Genomic DNA, 20160 nt, shown 5'->3' with positions numbered 1-20160 from the left:
TTTTTATTTATGCCCCTTTGTGACCCTTCTTTCTGCTGCAGTATAACTAATAGTTAATTTTCTTTGTGTCTGCAGTTGTTTCAGGTATTTAACATTGCAGGGATTAGTCACACAACCTACCTAAAACACCAGCGGAATTTACTTTTTCCAACAATAAACTGGCTGTGAAATGTGCAACAAAGTACAGCTGTTCACCATGCAATCGAGAATGGAGACACCATCTTTGGCGGGGACATGCGAGCTGACTCTCCTGGTAGGTGTATCAAAATAATACAACAATATAAAAGTAGTATTATGTAACTTTGTTTATAAATATTCAATCATCACAGAAATATATATTTTTTAAAATTAGGGCACAGTGCAAAATATAGTACCTGTTCTGTGATGGACCTCAAATCAAACGGAATAGTGAACATTCAGCTTATCCAGGTATTTCTGTTTATTACCAAATCTTTTGCAGCAACACAATGGTTTATATCACCAAAATATATTAGACAAAAATATATTATGTCATTTTTTACTTTCAGAGCAATGATGTTGGCCACAGCCATCGCATGGAAAAGGAGGGACTGCATCGATGCCTGCAATAGCTGAAGCGAAGAGGGGTCAAAGTGAATACACTTATACAGGGTTTCTACAGAAATCCTAATGTCAAATTTAAGACTTTTTATGACCTTTTTAAGACCATTAAATATTAAATTTAAGACCTATCCCGCAATATCAAAAACAAACATACACAAATAAGAAAATGGCGTAATCATAAAATTAGTGGCAAAATATATTTTTCAAACTGAAAAACACTGAAGACTGGTTACAAGCATCATTGAACAACGTACAGGAAAAAACAAACATCTTAATATGTCTGCAGGTGTGTGTTTGTGTGTGTGTGCGCAGACATCCCAAGTCTGCCGGAAGTTGCGGGAGTCTCCCTGAAATGCATAGACACTCCCGGATGCCTGCAATAATAATCTCCCGGAAATCGCACGTCTCCTGCCCGGTCCTTAAATATGTTGCACACCCCTCTCTCAACTGCATCCCTACCGCTCTTCTAGTACGTCTCGCGCGCACATGCCCCCCTTCACAGATACATTGCTCACTACTCAACCACCCCGCCCCTGCTCTTCGAGCACCCACCAATCCGCTACCTCCCGCAAATCAACTCTGTATCCCCCGGAAATGACTTTTTCCTACTTGGGATGTCTGTGTGCGTGCATGCTACATTATTTTGAGCTCTTCTCCTTGAATCTCCAAGGCCAGAATCTCCTCCTCAATGTTCTTGAGCTCATCTGATTTCTCTTTGCTGGCCCTCCTTAAAGCATTTGATTTACAGTAGTTATTAGTCATTTTACTGCCAGCCGTGCCCTCAGCTTCCTCTGCAAATATGTCTGCATCTCTGGAACGACTTACAGCAGCTGTTTGTATAGTGTTCCTCCTTTTTTTAGTTTCTCTCAGCAATCCTCTGCCAAATTTCTCTTTTGGCCTCGTTCAAGAGATTCTTTCTTTTTTCTCTCTGTCTCAAGGTAGAAACGGTACTTTGTTCTGGCTGCTGCCACTGAATTCAAAAGTTCTTTTGTCAAGGGAACTTTGGTAACGCCACCATGTTGAGTGACAGTCACATACCAGCCTCTGTGCTACTAAAGTGTCATCTTGCATGTTGCAGGTTTCTATTTCTTTATTAACAGAAAAGCCTCTTTCAACAGTGGCTTGTCTATGAGATACAATCAGAAGCTTCTGGCTTACATTTGTCATGCCAATAAAGGAGTTTGAATTTATTTTTTGAGTGTGAGAGATGCTTAATATAAAGTGAGACATAAAAACATTTGACCTAAAAACTATTTATAATGTTGCACCTTATTTATCATCAGAATGTATTCATTAAATAAACAATCACCTTGATCGCCCTCCAGTCCCCGACATAAGTGAACAGCTGGTGGTGTGACTTGGGGGTAGAGGATAATTTCCACTTAAACATTTCTAACACACTGTCATTTAAGTCCGATATTAATGATATAGTGTGACCTTCTTAGAGAGTATGTTTAACTGATACTGTCAAACTGATACTATCATATTTTTAACTTAAAATTACTAACTTAAATTTACCTGAGAGTGTCTCAAATGGTCTAGCATCATGGGAAGAATTTGTGAATGTTTCTCCAACAGCTTGTGGCAGTAGTTCATGCTGTTAAAATGTCGTGATGCCATATATTCTTCATATAGTGTCACACATAGGCATGGGCCGATTCTGAAGGTATAATAATCTTGGATAAAAATATCACGGTTTCACTGTATTGTGATTACTGCTCTAATGTTCATTTTCTAATGTCTGGGTAAAACTTTTGTCCCCTTTGAATACAATATGTTTAATTTAGGGAAACATCTTAAATATTTTGGAGCAGTTAACATGTCAGGCTAAATAATTCATATGATTCATTGACTTCTGCTGTCTTCATTTGTTTAAATACGCTGATTTCTTTACAATTTAAAACGGCATCTTTGGTTATCTAAAGTTTACATAAAAAGTAACATACATATATAATAATAATAATAAAAAACAGTACACTCAATAGATAGTAGTTGAAAAAATATTATATGTATATATAATAATTAAATAAAATATCAAAATATCATATTATTTAATATAACACATTAAAATTCAATATACCATATTATTCAACATATCATATTATTCATACAAATCAATACAAAAATAATATTAGTTTTGAATAAATGTACATTTAACAATCCACATTTTAGGATGAAACAGTAATAAAAACAATAATCTGTTTATTTACAATGATTCATTTATAATCATCTAGATTCTTATCCCACTTATCAAACTCATGACTAAGAAGAGGGCCCCAAACCTCACTCCAGTATAGCACTATAGGTTCAATCACTGACTGGAATATTTTGAACCAGGTTCGAACAAGAATTTCTATTTGTGTTGATTTTTAATGGCATAAAAGGCCCTTCTTGCCTTCTCTTTAAGCTCTCACAGTCAGATTTATTTTCTCTCACACAAAAAAATCAATTCAAACTGCCTTATTGGCATGACAAATGTAAGGTGTTTAATGTTACACATTTTTACATCACAGAGAACATATAAAAACAACATATTAGCAATAATAACAATAACAGTAATGTATTATGTTTCGCGGTCTCTCTCGCGTGTCAGCACATGGTCTTTCTCGCATTATTCGGTCTCTCTCGCTTACTACTTGGTCTCTCTTGCGTGTCAGCATTCGGTCTCTCTCGCTTGCCACTTGGTTTCTATCGCGTGTATTAGGTCTTTCTCGCTTACCACTCGGTCTCTCTCACGTGTACATTACTCTGTCTCTCTCACGTGTCAGCATGTGGTCTTTCTCGCATTATTCGGTGTCTCTCGCTTACCACTTGGTCTCTCTCGCGTGTATTCGGTCTTTCTCACGTATATTCGGTCTTTTTCACTTACCACTCGGTCTTTCTTACGAATACTCAGTCTCTCCCGCGGGTATTCGGTCTTCCTCGCGTGTATTCTGTCTTTCACTCTTACCACTCGGTCTCTCTCATAAGTACTCAGTCTCTCTTGTGTGCATTCAGTCTCTGTCGCCGGCCATACTCGGTCTTTCTCACATGCAGTTTCTCTGCTTTCACTTGAATTTTGTCCACTCTGGCGCCTTTTACAAAGTGCTTGATGTTGTGCAAATGCAGTTCAAAGAACGATTTAGCAGGAAGCAGGAAGGGTTGCTGATGCTAAGGAATCTGGAAAACATTCTGTTAACAGGGGAGGTTGATAGTGTGGTGCAAAAGTACCCAGAATTAAACAAAACATCCCTTAGCACACAATTGACGATGTTCAGATTAAAGTACAATGTGCAGTCCAGCAGTGAAGCAGCGGGCATCCTTTAGGAAATTTGTCGAGAAGTCTGTGGTCTCTTTGATCAAGTGAAAACACTTGTAAGACTGCTTCTTGTCACTCATGTGTATTCAACAGAAGCTGAGAGAAGTTTCAGTGGTCTAAGAAGACTAAAAACATGGCTTCGTAGTACCATGACACAAACACAGCTGAATAGTGTTGCTTTGTGTCATTGTTACGAATTTTCTTTAAATAAATAATTGATAATATAAAAATAATACAAATAAATATCTTTAGTGAGGTTTTTGTGTGTGTATTGCGTGAGGTTCTCTTCTCTCCACCTCTGTCTCCGAATAGGTTTCATCATTGCCACACAGGTGCGGTGAATCAGGTGCCAGCCAGCACGTGGAGGCTGGCTTTTTTGTGAAGACAATTTAAACCGGACTGGAACATCATTTGAAGAGTCTCCTCTCTCCTGGCTTGTGTTGTTTGTTTTGTGGGGTGGAAACTGTGTTGTATTTTACTTGGCTAAATTGTTAAAAGTGAATGCTGCGTGTTGACTTTGAGATACTATGGCTGTATATCAGCACTGGTGGGAGGCGTGCTTGCGACCTTGTGCCTTAGCGCCCCACTAGTGTCATATTTTACTTATAACTCATATTTGTGTCATATTTTTCTTATGTTGAAATGTCAAATGTTTATGTCAACCTATGATGCAAAAATGAATAAGACGGACAAATTGTGGTTTTTAGTGTACATATGTGTATTTGTTAATCCTTCTTTATATATATATATATATATATATATATATATATATATATATATATATATATATATATATATATAATTACAGCACACTTGAGACATTACAGTTGGTTTATACTAAAGTGGACGGGGTAAAAAACCAGTGTAGTTTACATTCTCTTCTGGGAATTCCTGTCTTATTCTTCCAACTGCACATGAGGGTATCACCACTCTGATCTGTCTCCCCAGATATCTCCAGCACCACCAGACAAAATTTCTATATGCCAGATGTTTGTAACAACTGAATAAAACAAAGATCAGGTTAGATATTATTGTTTTGTAATTTATACAGTTTTGAATCATATGCCGTTTAAAGAGGTTTGATAATAAAAATAGAAGTAATACTGTTCAGGAATTTATTCCCAGGATGAATGAATAAAAGCATTATCATTACATAATAAAACTTCATTGTAATGATACTGAAACAACAGAGCACAGAAATGTTTCAGTTGCACATTTTACCAACCTGTTGTGAGCTGCATTTGACATCTTCCCATACAACTGTCGATATGGGGCATAAGCTATCTGCAGGACGTACGGGTTAAGAGCGACAGGCTCAAATCCTGGGTGATTTGTTATGCAACATACGCTGATAAACTGGCCATGTCTGTGCACCTGTTGACCAAAATGAAAAGCGTACTACTTAGTATAGGCTACAACATAATGCTGTGCATGCAATAGCTTCAGGAATTAGTGGCAAAAATAAATTATTACCTCTGGTATGTCTCTACAGCATACATTTTCCTCTGGACGGAGTCTGGAGCAGTTATCACAACACCTGTTAAGATGACAACAACTCAGTTTTCTGATGCAGTGCAGTTTTTGTGGCATCCAAAATTGTGTATTTGTTTGTTTATTTCAACAAATACAGCTGGAAATAATAACTCCCATTGCGAGACTTCAATATTCGAGTCGTTAGGAGAATCTTCACTTTCTTCTGCATTCACTGGTGTGTTTGTGTTCAAAGGTTCAAACTGATAAGGCAGTGGACCTGTACTGTCTTCAACCGGATGTGACTGCGGGGAATCTGGTGGAGAGAAATCCTCCGCCTCCACATAGCTGTCAAATCCACTGTAAATGCTGCTTTCCGAATCGCTGTCCATCTCTGCGTCTGCGTTGCCGGTCTGCTTTTTATTATGCACGTAATGACAGTCCCCTTTTCATGCAAACCCTCTTCCCTCCCCCAACACTCCCACCTAAACAGAGCTAGACACACCCACTTTCCTGACATTTTCCAAACTAGAGGTGTGAAACTGCTGAAACATGGCCCTTTAACCCTTATAGCAGATAAATGCTTCTGTGTGTCAGAAATGTATGATGTCTGGTACTAAACATAAGCTAGTGATATTTGAAATACGTTTTGGTAAATGACAAACTAGTTTCAGAAACTGTATTTGTCTTGTAACATTTGATGTAAGATAGTAACGACCTTACAAGATATTTTACCACATGAAATAACCAAGCAGTCTGTTAATGACTTACCCTTAGCATAATGCTACGGGGCGTGGGCCCACCCTCCATGGCAACTGCTCATTGGAAAACAGTGGCATTTGGATGGACTAAACCAGATCACTTAAAAACCTACTGCAACAGTAAAACTTTGCTTTTTTGCATTAGCTCACTCATGCTCGCCTTGCTCTCGGACACTGCACCGTCACACAATCAGGTCGCTAAGAACTTTCCATGCAACCTCTTGTTTAGGAACTGCCGAAAATGCAAAAAAACCTCTGCAAATCGACTCTCAGCAGAGTCTGTCACCCCGGTAACACAGGACAACTTCCACTAACAAGTGAGTGAATGCCAAGGACGTCACTGAAGCTGAGTCACCAGCCAATCAGGAACGCTGTGTTTCGTTGAGGCCAGTCAGCAAAGAAAAATCAAACAAATGTTGCTTGTTAATCTGGTGCAAATTGATCCTTAGCAGTTAAAGATAAGCCAAATCTCTGCTTTTGTGGTTTCTCAAGTGTTATTCTAAGATCTAGTAATAAGAGCTAAAATGACTTTTGGATGGTTGTTAACTCATTTTGCACAAGCACCAGAATTGATAACCACTGCTCTGAGGTACTCAAAATAACAAACTATCATTCTCAAAATGAATTGCCTTCCTAAAGATACTTCTCTACTTCAGTATATCCAATGCAATCTCACAGCAATTCGTAACTTTTTGATTTAGTGGCTAATTCGTATGAATTCGTACAATCTAATTCATACAATCTAGTACCATTTGCTCATCACCCAAGGACGGTTAGGGTTAGGGGCCACGCCTCCTTTTTTATAAATCGTACATTTTCATATGACTGAACGCGTTCGAATTTGTATGAACTAGCCACTCAACTGACAAAACGTAAAATACTTACGTTTCCTCGTGAGATCAGGCTGGTATATCCCTGTAAATATATCTTTACAATACTTGAAACGGTTTGATAATTTAGTCAATTTCTCTGGAAAAATAAGCACCCTAGGTTGCATAGGAGTACATCGTAATAGCTAGTCTGTTGTGTTGAAGGAGCTGAGATGATAGGTAATGTTCTCAATTGACCGCTCAATCTAGGTTCCTACTCTCACCTATGGTTATTACTGAAAGGACAAGATCTCTGATACAACAGGACACGTTTTACAGAGTGTTATGACCTGCTTGTTTGAGTCACAACATAAAATAGAGATGAACCAACAAAATGGCCTGAATGCAAATTATTTATTATGAAATGTAACTCATATAACAATTAAACAAAGCAACCAGCAAATATCTAGGTATAAGAAGAAGATAAAAAAACTTAGGACATAATCACAAGAACACTTTTAACTACATGATACAAGTAATGCAAAACAAAACCATAAGGTTAAAGATCCACTGAGATGGCAGGTCTTGACATGAGGACTCCTGAGTAGCCACAGCATCCTGGGGTAGCCAGCAAAACCACTTAAATATACCCATTGATGAGTAATGCAGGCATCCAATCAGGATTTACAACATACTCCAATCTGGAGTCTTGCAATCATCACAGTGTATTAATATTGTAAAACTTAATACCTGTTGCTCTGCCTAAATCATAAAATATTCATAAAGTTTGTATTCTACTCAAAAAAAGTAAATGTAGTAAACTAGAAAGAATCTTGAACCTAAAAGTGAAGAAACTTTACTAATAAAAGCTGCAACACAGGACAATTGAATAGACTTTCTAAACCTGAGGCCCTGGTATACTGCAAACGAACCGTCCTGGAGCTCAAAATGAATTTCTGGATTCAGGGAGTCAGACAAAGAACATCATCCAAAACAACACTAGATACATAAATACACTGGAGAGTAGTGCACAGATGTATCCGCACCTGTACAATCACTTGCAAACAGATTTCAAGCCGCTGAGGTGCTGTTTGCCAGATATTTATGAAACTGTTCTTCTCTCAGCCGCCACCTTTGTGTTTATGGTAAACGCGACACATTTACAACCCCACCGACTACAGTGTAGGAGTGTTGGAAAACAATATACTGTCACTGAGCCTTTTTAAACATTATTCAGACATGAAACATCCAGTGCACATGAGAAAATGTTTTGCTGCAATCATGTCGTGTGCAACTTTTTGTCCATGTGTTTCTTAAGCTGCGCTGAATGAGCGAAACTTTGTAGACACTAATCAGATCTTTACGGTTTCTCTTCAGTGTAAATCCTCTTTTGTCTTTTCAGATGTGTTAACTGGTTAAACCTCGTCACAGTGTGAATCGTCTTGTGCAGTTTCAATTTTGAGCTGTCATAAAATCAAGCTGTAATAAAAGTCTTCTTACACTCAAGCACATATACTCTTACACCAGTGTGGATCTTCATGTGTTTATTAAGGTTTGCTGATTAGTTAAAATTATTCCCACACTACATGTGCATGTAAATGTTTTCTCTCCTTTGTGGGACTTCATGCGTTTATTAAGGTCTGAGGAGTTGCTGAAACTCTTCCCACACTGAAGCTGCAGTGACACTAGAGTTTGAGCATGCAGAATTCTGTTGTACGGCGCTGCGAAAAGGGGCGGGATTAAACAAGATGATTGGAGATTAAAAAAGTGAGCAATTGGTCCATGTTTTAAAATGGTTTCTCTGCTTTGTGGATCCTCATGTGTTGATTAAGGTGTGATGAACAGGTAAAACTCTTCCCACACTGAGTGCATGTGAATGGTTTCTCTCCAGTGTGGATCCTTATGTGTTGATTAAGGTGTGATGAGCAGTTAAAACTCTTCCCACACTGAGTGCATGTGAATGGTTTCTCTCCAGTGTGGATCCGTAAGTGTTGTTTAAGGTTTGATAAGCAGTTAAAACCCCTTCCACACTGAGTGCATGTGAATGGTTTCTCTCCAGTGTGGATCCTCATGTGTTGATTAAGGGATGATGATTGGCGAAAACTCTTCCCACACTGAGTGCATGTGAATGGTTTCTCTCCGGTGTGGATCCTCATATGTTGATTAAGGTGTGTTAAGCAGTTAAAACTCTTCCCACACTGATTGCATGTGAATGGTTTCTCTCCAGTGTGGATCCTCATGTGTTGATTAAGGTTTGATGAGCAGTTAAAACTCTTCCCACACTGAGGGCATGTGAATGGTTTCTCTCCAGTATGAATCATCATATGTAGATTAAGGGATGATAATTGGCTGAAACTCTTCCCACACTGAGTGCAAGTGAATGGTTTTTCTCCAGTGTGGATCAACATGTGTTGATTAAGGGATGATGATATGCTGAAATTCTTCCCACACTGAGTGCATGTGAATGGTATTTCTCCAGTGTGGATCATCATGTGAATCTTAAGATCGCCTTTTCTTCCAAAACTCTTTCCACACTGAGTGCAGTTGAAACGATTCTTGTCTTTCCTTTTCAAAATACCATCAGTCTGTAAATGAGTTTTTTCCTCAATTTTGACATGATGTTCCTCCTCTTTACTCCTCTCATTCTCTTCAATTAGGTCTGAAATAAATAAAAAAAAACATTAGTTTTCATTAAGTCTTGAAAACTGTCTTTTAAAAGTCTTTTAAAAACTCTCATCAAAAAGCTAAAAAGTGAAAAGACACTGGAAACATTGGCTACACACACTGTAATTTTGATGCACATTAAATGTAAAATAAATCAGATCATATTTTGTTCGGTCCATTAACGTGTACACATTTAAGCATTTTCAATTCAATTCATCTTTATTTATCTAATGCTTTGACAATGTAAATTGATTATTATAGGCAGGTGTGTTTAATATGAGTTGCAACTGAAATCTGCTGGAAGGTCGATCTCCAGGAACAGGGTTGGTCACCCCTGATCTAGTATAACCCCAAGATTTTTAGCATGCGTTGTAAAATTTACTGGAGAATTATTGATAAATAGAGTCAAGGATTGAGCTTTGAAAAGTACAGATTTAGAGCCAACCAGAAGAGCTTCAGTTTTACTAACATTCAACTTTAAAAGTTACTGGTCATCCACATATCAATATCTCATAGACATTTAGTAAGATCGGAGGGGGCCTGAGATGAAGCATTCTTAGTAGAAATATAAACCTGCGTATCATCCGCATAAAAATGAAATTTTATGCCAGAAGAACGGAATATATGACCTGAAGGGAAAATTTAAATTATAAATAAAAGAGGACCCAATACAGATCCATGAGGAACATCATGAGAGACTGAGACTGAATCATAGCGACTGTTCTTTGCCTGCACTAACTGTTTTCTGTCACTTAAGTAAGATGTAACCCAGCAGAGGGCATTATCAGCAATTCCTATTGAGGCCAGTCGATCCAGTAATATTGAATGATTAATGGTATCGAAAGCAGTGGTGATATCTAAAACAAGTATAGACAAACAGCCAGAATCAGCAGCTAAGAGAAAATCATTAACAACCTTAGTGAGGGCTGTTTTTGTGCTTTTTTTGGAGCGGAACCCAGACTGAAAGTGCTCATAGATTTTATTAGTAAGCAGATGTGAGTGAAGATGAGCTGCTACTGTTCATTCCAGTATTTTGGTAGAAGTAGATAGTGAAGAACAGATAATAGATGTTATGAAGGATAAAAGTGAATAAATACAGGACTTAACTAGAATAGTCGGTAGGGGATCAAGTGAACAGGTGGAAGTCTTAGATTTCATGATCTCCTTGGTAATAAAATCAACAATGGGCCGTTCAAAATTAGAAAAAGTGCTTACTGACCAATTAACAGAAATATGATCATAATGATTATCATAAGAAGATAAAGCAGATGTAAGCAATCCTTGATGAATTTGATCAATCTTGGCACAAAGGAAGTTGGAGTAAGAAACACACGGAGTTGGGTCAAGTGAAAGAGTCATGTGACCTCAACAGTTTACCAACAGTATAAAACAGGGTCCTAGAGTTCGAGTATCCAGTGTTAATAAGACTCGAGTAGTATGCTGATTATGCTCTTTGTATTGCAGTCTTGTAAGCGGCAAGATGGTCAGAATACATCTGCTTATGGACTTTAAGACCAGATTTTTTCCAAAGTCTTTCCAGGCAATGCCCTAAAGCTTTTTGATGTCGCAGTTCAGAAGTAAACCAGGGAGAGGGGTTGGTATAAGATATGTTGCCTGTTCCCATAGGGGCCACAGTATCCAATATTTGAGACAGGCTATTTATTTTAAAGTACATCAAGTCAGAAGCAGAAGCGGAGATACAATGATTATCAGAATAGTTTATCATTTCATCAATGGTCTTGATATTGCAGAAAGAGAGAGCGTAAAGGTTTTACACTTCCCAGAGAGAGAGAGAGAGAGAGACATTAAAAAGTACAGACTTATGATCTGAGATTAGATGATCAGTTATGGAAATATTGTTTGGGGCAACAGCAGAACAGCATACATGGTCAAGAGTATGTTCCCAGGTAAAGTGTAGGAAAATTAACATATTGGATGAGGTCGACAAAATATTTGAAGACAGAGTACAAATAGAAGTTAAAAAATCAGAAAGCTCACTAAAAAAAAATATTCATAGCAGATAGTTTTGGTGGTCCATAAATTACAACATAAACAGTAGGAGTCGAACCTTCAAGTAATGCAACCAAAACTTCAAAGGATGTGGGCTCTACTATCTGTATAGGACTAATTTTAAAATAATCATGGTAAAATAGTGCAAGACCCCCTTTGCCAGTACAACGGGGCTTACACATAAAACAAAAATAGGTCATGTGATCTAATCTAGGCAGCGAAGAAATGACTATATGGTCAACACACCTCTTGACAACTCTAGGCTGTCTTGTATTAGACCAGAAAGACCGAATAAGGTCGTTACCATCAGGGCTGCTAGATCGAATTTTCCGACGAAAGCTGCAGTGTATGTATTTCGACCTCGAATGGCGGATGATGTCCGAATGACTCAGAAGTGGTAGTGGAGGTTGTAAGGTGGCAGACCTGAGTTTGTAGAGATCTCCCACCGAATACATCAGACAAGGAGCTACACCGCTCACAGCAGAGCCGAGAGTAATCCACAGGAACAGGGTGAGCAGCCACATGTTGTAATCCAAAAATTGTGTAATCTGAAGGTTAGTGAAGACATGGACGCAGAGCTAGAGAAGTTAATGGTATGCGGGCAACCAGACAGTGATCACAGCAATCACAAATTCCACTGCGATCACAGAATCCACAGCGATCACAGAGTCAATGGCCCAGGAGTTCAGATCAAAAATAAAACATTCCAATAAAATATTCGGGTAAAAAGAAGTAAACAAAGAGTGCAGCGTCAGCCAAGACACGCCAGTGTTCGCTCGACCGGAAGCACCCATGGGACTGCAAAAAGCAAATGGAGAGACTATAAAGAGGAGAGTTGAAAAGGGCAGAATTATGTGGTGTGTGAAAGAAAGAGAAGTTGACTAAACTGTAGCAGTGAGGGGAAACGAGTAGAGAAACCAGGTCGAGACGAGCAGTGTAAACTTAACGACTGGCTGTGAGAAACAAAGAGCAAAAATACATATTGAAGCAACGGAGCAAAAACCGCTGTCTTGTTACTGAAGTGCTCGTGACATCTGAACGAGTGCGTCACCTAAGACTTCAGTGCAGTGTGTCCTGAACAAAATCAACTTGCCGATTTATCTCACTGGCATGGAGTCAGCTGCCGAAAGCCTTTATCCCGCAGTCAACAGTCTCAGAGTTTACTGTTCCTCGATGCCCTCAACCTTCACATCCACACCTCTACATTCACCATTCCCCTCTCATTTCCCTTGACCCCTCCGCTCTGTGGATAAGAAGCAAAAGTTTTTTTGTTTTCTTTGCCCAAATTCTCATTTTATTTCTCATTTTGTTTTCTCACCGTACTGTTATTATCATTATTATTTTTTCCTGTTTTTAAATCTGACGAATCTGCTGGCCTGAAATCATTTGTATTTTTTCCTTTCACTTGAGTTAAAAGTGCTGAGGGTTTTGCATTTCAATGTGATTATTGTTATATTGTTTTGGACTTTCGGTTGGAACAGCACCATATAAAGATGCAAACTGTTGAGGTTCTCACGTGAAACTTAAAATTTCATTTAATATTGCTCTTATATTAAATACTATTACCTTAAATCTACCTATACTGGAAAATAACCGTTTAAGTGTCGTAGTCTAGCTGTTCAGAGCGAAATTCAACTTGAATCAGGATAAATATAGACTGAAGCAATCGTAGGGAAGCGGAATCCACTACTAGCCTCCATGCTAATGCTAACCCGAAGAGCAAGCTGCATCTAAAAAAGATTTGATGCACTAAAGGGCGATTTGATTGCTAAAATTGAGGAAAAGACCGTTGCACAGTCATATGAATTTTGCAATCAAATTGACCAGCTTCAGGGAGTTACGCTATGCTGTGGAGCACATTAACGCCAAAGTGGAAGCAGCGGAAGAGCGAGTGACTGGTCTGGGGTCTGTGTTGGGTGCATACTCAGACTCTCTTACTACCGTGGAAAAAGGGTTTAGTATAGTAAAAATAGTAGCTGGCTCTGCTGAGAAAACGAAGCGAGGATCTTAGGGAGAGGTCTTGCCGCTCAAATCACCACATTAAGGAGTTAAAGAAGGATGGGAACACGGAAGACGCATGACATGATTGATAGCCGGCCTCCATAAAGTTACTCTGAACCTCGAGAAGAATCCACTTCTGGACCGGCCATACCGCACTCTATGCAGCAAACCAGTGGACAACAAGGAACCACCACGCACCTTCGTGATTAAATGCCACTACTTTTCTGAAAAAAAGAGGATATTTTAAAGAAAGCCATTGAAATAAAGGCAATTACACAAGTACACCGGGCTGTCAAAGACCATACCAATGTTAATGTCATTTTTTACTTTAAAGAGCCCATATTATACATGAAATAGGGTCATATCCTGGTTGTAAGGGTCTCCAACAACAGTCTAATATGCATGCAAGGTCAAAAAACACTTTCATGGTCTTATAATCTGCATTTATTTTTAGCTAATTATCCCAGCGACTCCTGTATGAATCGTCCAGTGATTCATTTGTTCCCAAACCCCTCCTTAGCGCGGAGCTAATCTGCGCTGATTGGACCGATGACAGTCTGTCGCGATTGGTCGACTGCCTTCAGTCAGAGAGGGAAATGGCCAATAGCTAATCAGCAATTTAAAAAGTAATCACAGTTCATACACGCTCGATATTGTAGACGTGGATTTTAGCTGCCACACTATGGCGAGTGGATAGTGCCACGGATAACCGAACGAAGGAGACAGTCGTGTACTCGCCATACCACACACACACAAAAACACACACACACCTCCGGATGACAACGCTCCCGCTTCCGCCCGCACCCGCCAGGTTTTAGCCTGAGAACCCGCTCCGTTTTCTGCCCGCCGCGCCCGGTCCCGCTAGAGCAAAGAACACAACCAAAAATCACCCAGTATACAGTCCAGACAGCCAAGCTGTCTGTATACACACAGCACAAAGCTCGTTCGTTCGTTCGCTCTCTCGCTCTCTCTCATACGCGCGCGTGCGCACTAACACACACACACAAGCACCACGCAGACTCTCTCTTTCTAATTCGCATAGCAATATCCGTGATATTGCTAGACAGCCCGCTCCCGTCCCAAATTAAACCCGTTACCGACCACTCCCGCGATTTATTCGGAAATTTATTCCCGCGGCTGTCCCCGCGCCAGATTTCTGCGGCGCGGGAATAAATTTCCGAATAAATCGCGGGAGCAGAACTCTAGCACGGAGCTCCATAAACAAACAGCACGCGTCGCGTTTTTAACGTGACTTTGCACGCGATAAGATAAAATATCCAGTTAACCTGATACAGTACACGCGGTTACAAGTAACAAATCACAACTAAATACATTTGCAAGCTAGAGTAAACGAGGCAACAACTTTAACCGCACGTACTTACACTTGAGAAATGGAAGAAACCCATCCTGACGTCCATCAGTTACTCTTTACTGATCCTTCCTTTAACAAACTCAGATGAAGTATTCTTTGTAGCATGTAGCTTCCAGAAGTTTCCAACTGCTTGGTTATAATGCTGATGTTTCATCTTTGGGTAGAGACTCAATATAATGTCCATCTGCAGTGTTACTTCAATCGACCGGCATGTTTGTGGGTGTGCGTGTGTTTGTGGGTGTGCGTGTGTGTCTGGGTTTCTGCGTCAGAGGGCGGGGCCTCAGGTTTGAAATCTCCCGGGTTTGCGCGTGCACGTGAATAACTTGGTTTCGTTCGTACGTCATGGCGAAACACCTAATGAGTCGGTATCAAGGCGACTCGTTTGAAGCACTATGAGTCGACTCTTTTATAGATGAATCAACCGTTTTAAACACTGTATTCTTACAGATTTAAGCCTTAGCTGGATACTTCACTTCACTTAGAGCTGTGTTACACACTACATGGAGGGGAATTTTCAAAAACCCATAATATGGGCTCTTTAAAAATTACCACTATAGTACATGGGTCTTGTTGTTATTTCTAGTTCTCAAGTAAACTTCGTCAATAATAGGGTAGCTTTATAGTAAAACATCAAGAGCTGTTCAAATTGTTTTGTTTTATATGTGAGGTCCCACATGGTAAGCTAGTAAAGAGTGGGAGTAGCTGGAAGTGTGAGCAAGTTTACACGCAACGTTTCAATATTGTGTTGTTTGGTGTTTATAAGTGTATGTGTGATCACCTTTTTTTTCCTTCTCTTTCCTCTCTCTCCCCCACACACCCCCTACATACAAAAGCCACAGATACCTTACGGATGCTTATGATAAATGTTTTCGACATCAATCCATAAAATGGGTGAAGAAAAGACAAATTTTACCCGTTGGAATGTGCGGGGGCTAAGTCACCCAATGAAACGAAACAAGGTGTTCGCATATCTTTACAAGTTAAAATCTGATATTGTGTATTTACAGGAGACACGTCTGTTGAAAAAAAGACTATTCTAAACTTAATAGACAAGGCTATACACAAATACATCATTCTAACTTCAATAGCAATCGTAGGGGCGTTGCTGTACTCATACATAAGTATATACAGTTTGTTATGGAGTCAAAAATGGCAGATACATAATAATCCAAGGTAAGCTTTTTTTTAACATGTCTGTGGTCCTGGCCAAAGTGCATGCTCCTAATTGGGACAATTTACAAATTTTCAGTGATTTACTTTCAATTTTGCATAATTGTCTTGACACACACAATTTATTTAAGGAGGCGTGTGTTTTATACCCAATTTTGGACCGCTCTAGCTCTTCGAGTAATACATTAGGTCAGCCAGCACAATGCATCAACTCCTTCCTTCAGACATATGTTGTTAGTGACCCCTGGAGATTTAAAGATCCATCTTACCAGCAATTTTCCTTCTATTCACCTGTGCATTAAACCTATTTCACGACTTCACCTAACGTCACAAGTAGAGTATGGTAGTATTGTTATTTTGGACCATTGTCCAGTCTCAATTAAGCTTTGTTTTCCAGGCAATGTAGTCCCCCAACAATCATGGCAGTTTAACTCAAGACTCGTGGCAGACAACGGTTTTGAAAAACTTAATGATGCTCAAATTGATTTTTTCCTTGAGACAAACAAATCCCCAAAAGTTAAGTTATAGCATCCTATGGAATACTCTGAAAGCATATATAAGAGGACAGACTATTTCATATCAAGCTACTGCAAATAAAAGATTGTCAGAATGGCTTACAGACATTATGAATAAAATTAATACAATTGATCAGCTACACTCAACATCACCTTCCATAAGAAAAGACTTCTTCTGCAAGCGGAATACGCGGAGGATCTCCACATAAGATCACGCCAGATTCATTATGAACAGGTGAACGAGCTGGCTGATTATTGTGTTACCAACTGAAACAATCCTCAGCAGCTGGTTTTTAAGCAGCAGTTAGTAAATAATAAATAAATAAATAATGAACATAACAAAAACTGATTAATTTTCAGTTAATTTTGAATAATAAAATAAAGATATATAATAAAAGCAATGTGTCGGAGACCCTTAAAAAAATGTTTAACTCAACAATGAAACATCAAACGTAGCTTAAAGATTTTACATTGTCAAACAATTGAAAAATGCAACAAATATTTGTTTGGGCCCGAACTACAAAACTGAATGTAAAAAAAGTTGCTTAAGTTGCACACTAGTTTGGTCATGTATAAACTTTTTTTGATCACCAGCCACTGTGGCTAGTAGATTTCCAACATTACTAGCCATTTGCCATTTTCACTAGCCACAATTTTGTTGCTTGGAAAATATATTTTGTATTACCTTTAAGGCTAGTCCTCTCGCCCACCATTTCTACGTCCCTTTCTGCGTGCCTTAAACACCTCGCTCGGCTGCGTCAGACAACAGACAGGTTTAAAGAAATCAGATCTCACGACTCACGTAGCGTTAGTGAGAAATACTACAGTACGAATTTTACGAATTAGTATTTGATGCATTTGTTGAGGAATTGCAACGAGTCATACACAATGCTGTTACAAAGTTCAAGCACACCCACACAGGGGTGGTACAGGTGAATTGGGTAGGCTAAATTGTCCGTAGTGTATGTGTGTGTGAATGAGTTTGTATGGATGTTTCCCAGAGATGGGTTGCAGCTGGAAGGGCATCCGCTGCGTAAAAAGGTGCTGGATAAGTTGGCGGTTCATTCTGCTGTGATGCCCTCTTTTTAATTAAGGAATTAAGCTGAAAAGAAAATGAATGAATGAATGACAGCACAGCAAATGTCCTTCTAATCCTTTCCATTTTCAGTAAGTCCTGATAAATTTGTATATCTGAGTGTGAGTGTGACACGCAAATAAAAGGATTTCTCCAATAATAATTTTAAAACGACATTAAACAAAGCCAAACGAGACATGACGCGGTGGTAAACCCTTCATTTATATTTGCCTAGGAAGATCAATTCCATTAATATGACAATACTACCAAAATTTCTGTTTCTATTTACAAAAACTGATATTCTGGTTTTCCAACATCTGTAATGATGAGGCCCGACTATGGTTACTGATGGAACAGCAGTCTTAACTGTCTTAATGCTTACTACTTTGTGCTTCAATTGCAGTGAGTAAACAATATTCTATAAATAACCCAGTTATTGATGGATCACTCAGAATATGGTCACAATTCAGACTTCACTTTAATAATAAAAAAGCATTGCCTTCTGCTCCCATTTTTGTAAAACTGTTATTCCCTCCCTCTCTTATAGATTCAGCATTCCAATGATGGTCTAGGAGGAGAGTTAATTGTGTTAAGGACTTGTTTAAAGATGGCATATTTATCTCATTTTAACAGTTAAGAACAGACATTGAGATTCCTCATTCTAATTATTTAAGGTACCTTCAGGTCTGTAGTTTCATTAAAAACACTTCTCTACTTTAACGAACCAACCAGAAGCATGCTGGATAGATGAATTGGTAAATATGGACCCATATCAAAGGGATATGATGTCCATGTTATATGAAGTGATCCAAAGAACTGCCTCCCCTTCCCTAAATCATACAAATTTAAAATGGGAAGATAAACTGGGACAAGAAATATCAGATACAGCCTGGCAATATGCCATAGAACTGGTACACGGTTACGGGCTGGGGGAATCACACGTCCGCTATGCCACTGATTACTCTGTAATGCCATACAAATATTTAAACAATCTGCACGCTTTCGGTTTCATTTTCACTGCTAAGTTCGGTTCATACTCCAGGTCAGGTGAACTGGGTAAGCTTAATTGTCTATAGTGTAGAAGTGTGAAGGGATGTTTCCCAGTGATGGGTTCCAGTTGGAATTTCATCTGCTGTATAAAAACGTGCTGGATAAGTTGGCAGTTCATTCCGCTGTAGCGACCCCAAATTAATAAAGGGACTAAGCCGAAAAGAAAATGAATAAATAAATGAATCAGCATTTTTATCCAATGAAACAAAGTGAACAAACTTGTCACTTTCTGATTAACTGGTGCCAAATATCAACAGTAAAAACAGAATTTACTGTGGTAGAAAAAGCTACATGGATCTTTTCTTTGTTTAATAAATTACTTTCACCTCTCAGGACAATGCCGACACACAATGAACATGTGGTGGCGTTTGAAGTCATGAGACGCTGAGAACAGACGCTCCAGACATGCTCTAGACACTCTGGAGGTAATTAATAATATAATAACATTAATACTGAAACAGTTAGGTGTTTTAGAATGACCAAAACAACATTTCAGATGTTTTACAGTGTGCTCAGGCTGCTTGTTTGTCCATTCACTCACATTTTCATCATATGATCTTTTATAACAAACCTTTTTAAATGCACATAATGGAATTTGTTTAGTAAAAGTGGTTGCATGGTTTACGTAAGTTTATATTTTAATCTTTAAATGTTTATCTAAAAATCATTGACTTCTACTGTCTTCATTAGTTAAAAAAAACAGATTTCTTTACGATTTAAAAACAAGCAAGCTTTACTTGTATCCATACACTTTTTTCTTACATAAGCTTTCTTTAAAATAAAAAAAAAACAAATGAACAGATGTTTTAAAAGTTTTAAAAACTATATTAAACTAAATTTATGCACAACAATCTGTCCAAGTCGATGTCCTCAGCAACAAATACATGGAGCACGTTTAAACAATATTATTGTAAGGAAAACAATTAAACCATTATGATAAACAGAGTTAAATTGACGTTTTTGAAAAAAAAAAGTTTAAAGTTCTATTGAGATGGATTATTGGTGATTGTATGAGTTTTGGCCAGATTGAGCAGCAAAATATGAACAAAGGAAAATGAAGACTTGTTTAAAAAAATATTTAAGACCTACAACACAATATTAATAATACTACAGTAAATTTAAGACTTAGGGCTCTAAAATTTAGATTTTGGTATTTAAGACATTTTAAGACCCCAGAGAAACCCTGTTTAAACACATTAGCCCTGGTTATTATAACCATGAAATGAGTTATTATAATAATGATCTAATTTTAACACCGATACTATCTGTGAGAACTGGCAACAACTACTAGAAACAATTTTAAACCCATAAAGAAGTTGATGAAAAAAAGGGAATTGTGATCAACGTGACATATGCAAATGGAAAGTACTAAGCCAACACTAT

At 38.4% G+C, this 20160-nt stretch overlaps 1 protein-coding gene and 1 long non-coding RNA gene across 6 annotated transcripts in view; both read right to left on the bottom strand.

Moving 5' to 3' along the window:
* LOC137490091 (uncharacterized) overlaps window positions 1-20160 on the bottom strand; it is a 392659-nt gene that overhangs the window by 371555 nt on the left and 944 nt on the right. For 2 of the 5 annotated variants that reach the window (XM_073947777.1, XM_073947776.1), the window contains exons 3-4: window positions 17338-17405; window positions 7320-9579 (exon numbers count right to left, since the gene is read on the bottom strand). The exons of 1 other annotated variant lie outside the window; for it this stretch is intronic. In XM_073947777.1, the coding sequence (XP_073803878.1) occupies window positions 8708-9579; window positions 17338-17365 (900 nt within the window). In that variant the 5' untranslated portion in view covers window positions 17366-17405 and the 3' untranslated portion in view covers window positions 7320-8707. Of the gene's footprint in view, window positions 1-7319; window positions 9580-17337; window positions 17406-20160 lie in introns of those variants that run through there. 2 more of the 5 variants (XM_073947775.1, XM_068219807.1) reach the window with 1 other exon arrangement.
* Window positions 4687-5578, bottom strand: LOC100332883 (uncharacterized). The gene is made up of 3 exons (XR_001798590.3): window positions 5354-5578; window positions 5106-5254; window positions 4687-4880 (listed from the first exon to the last, which is right to left on the bottom strand). It is a non-coding gene; the product is annotated as an uncharacterized lncRNA (long non-coding RNA).

This window comes from Danio rerio, chromosome 4 (assembly GCF_049306965.1).
Source record: "Danio rerio strain Tuebingen ecotype United States chromosome 4, GRCz12tu, whole genome shotgun sequence".
In the NCBI taxonomy this organism is placed as follows: Eukaryota; Metazoa; Chordata; class Actinopteri; order Cypriniformes; family Danionidae; genus Danio; species Danio rerio.
Note: the sequence above shows the minus strand (reverse complement) of the source record. Positions and strands in the feature narration are given on the sequence as shown.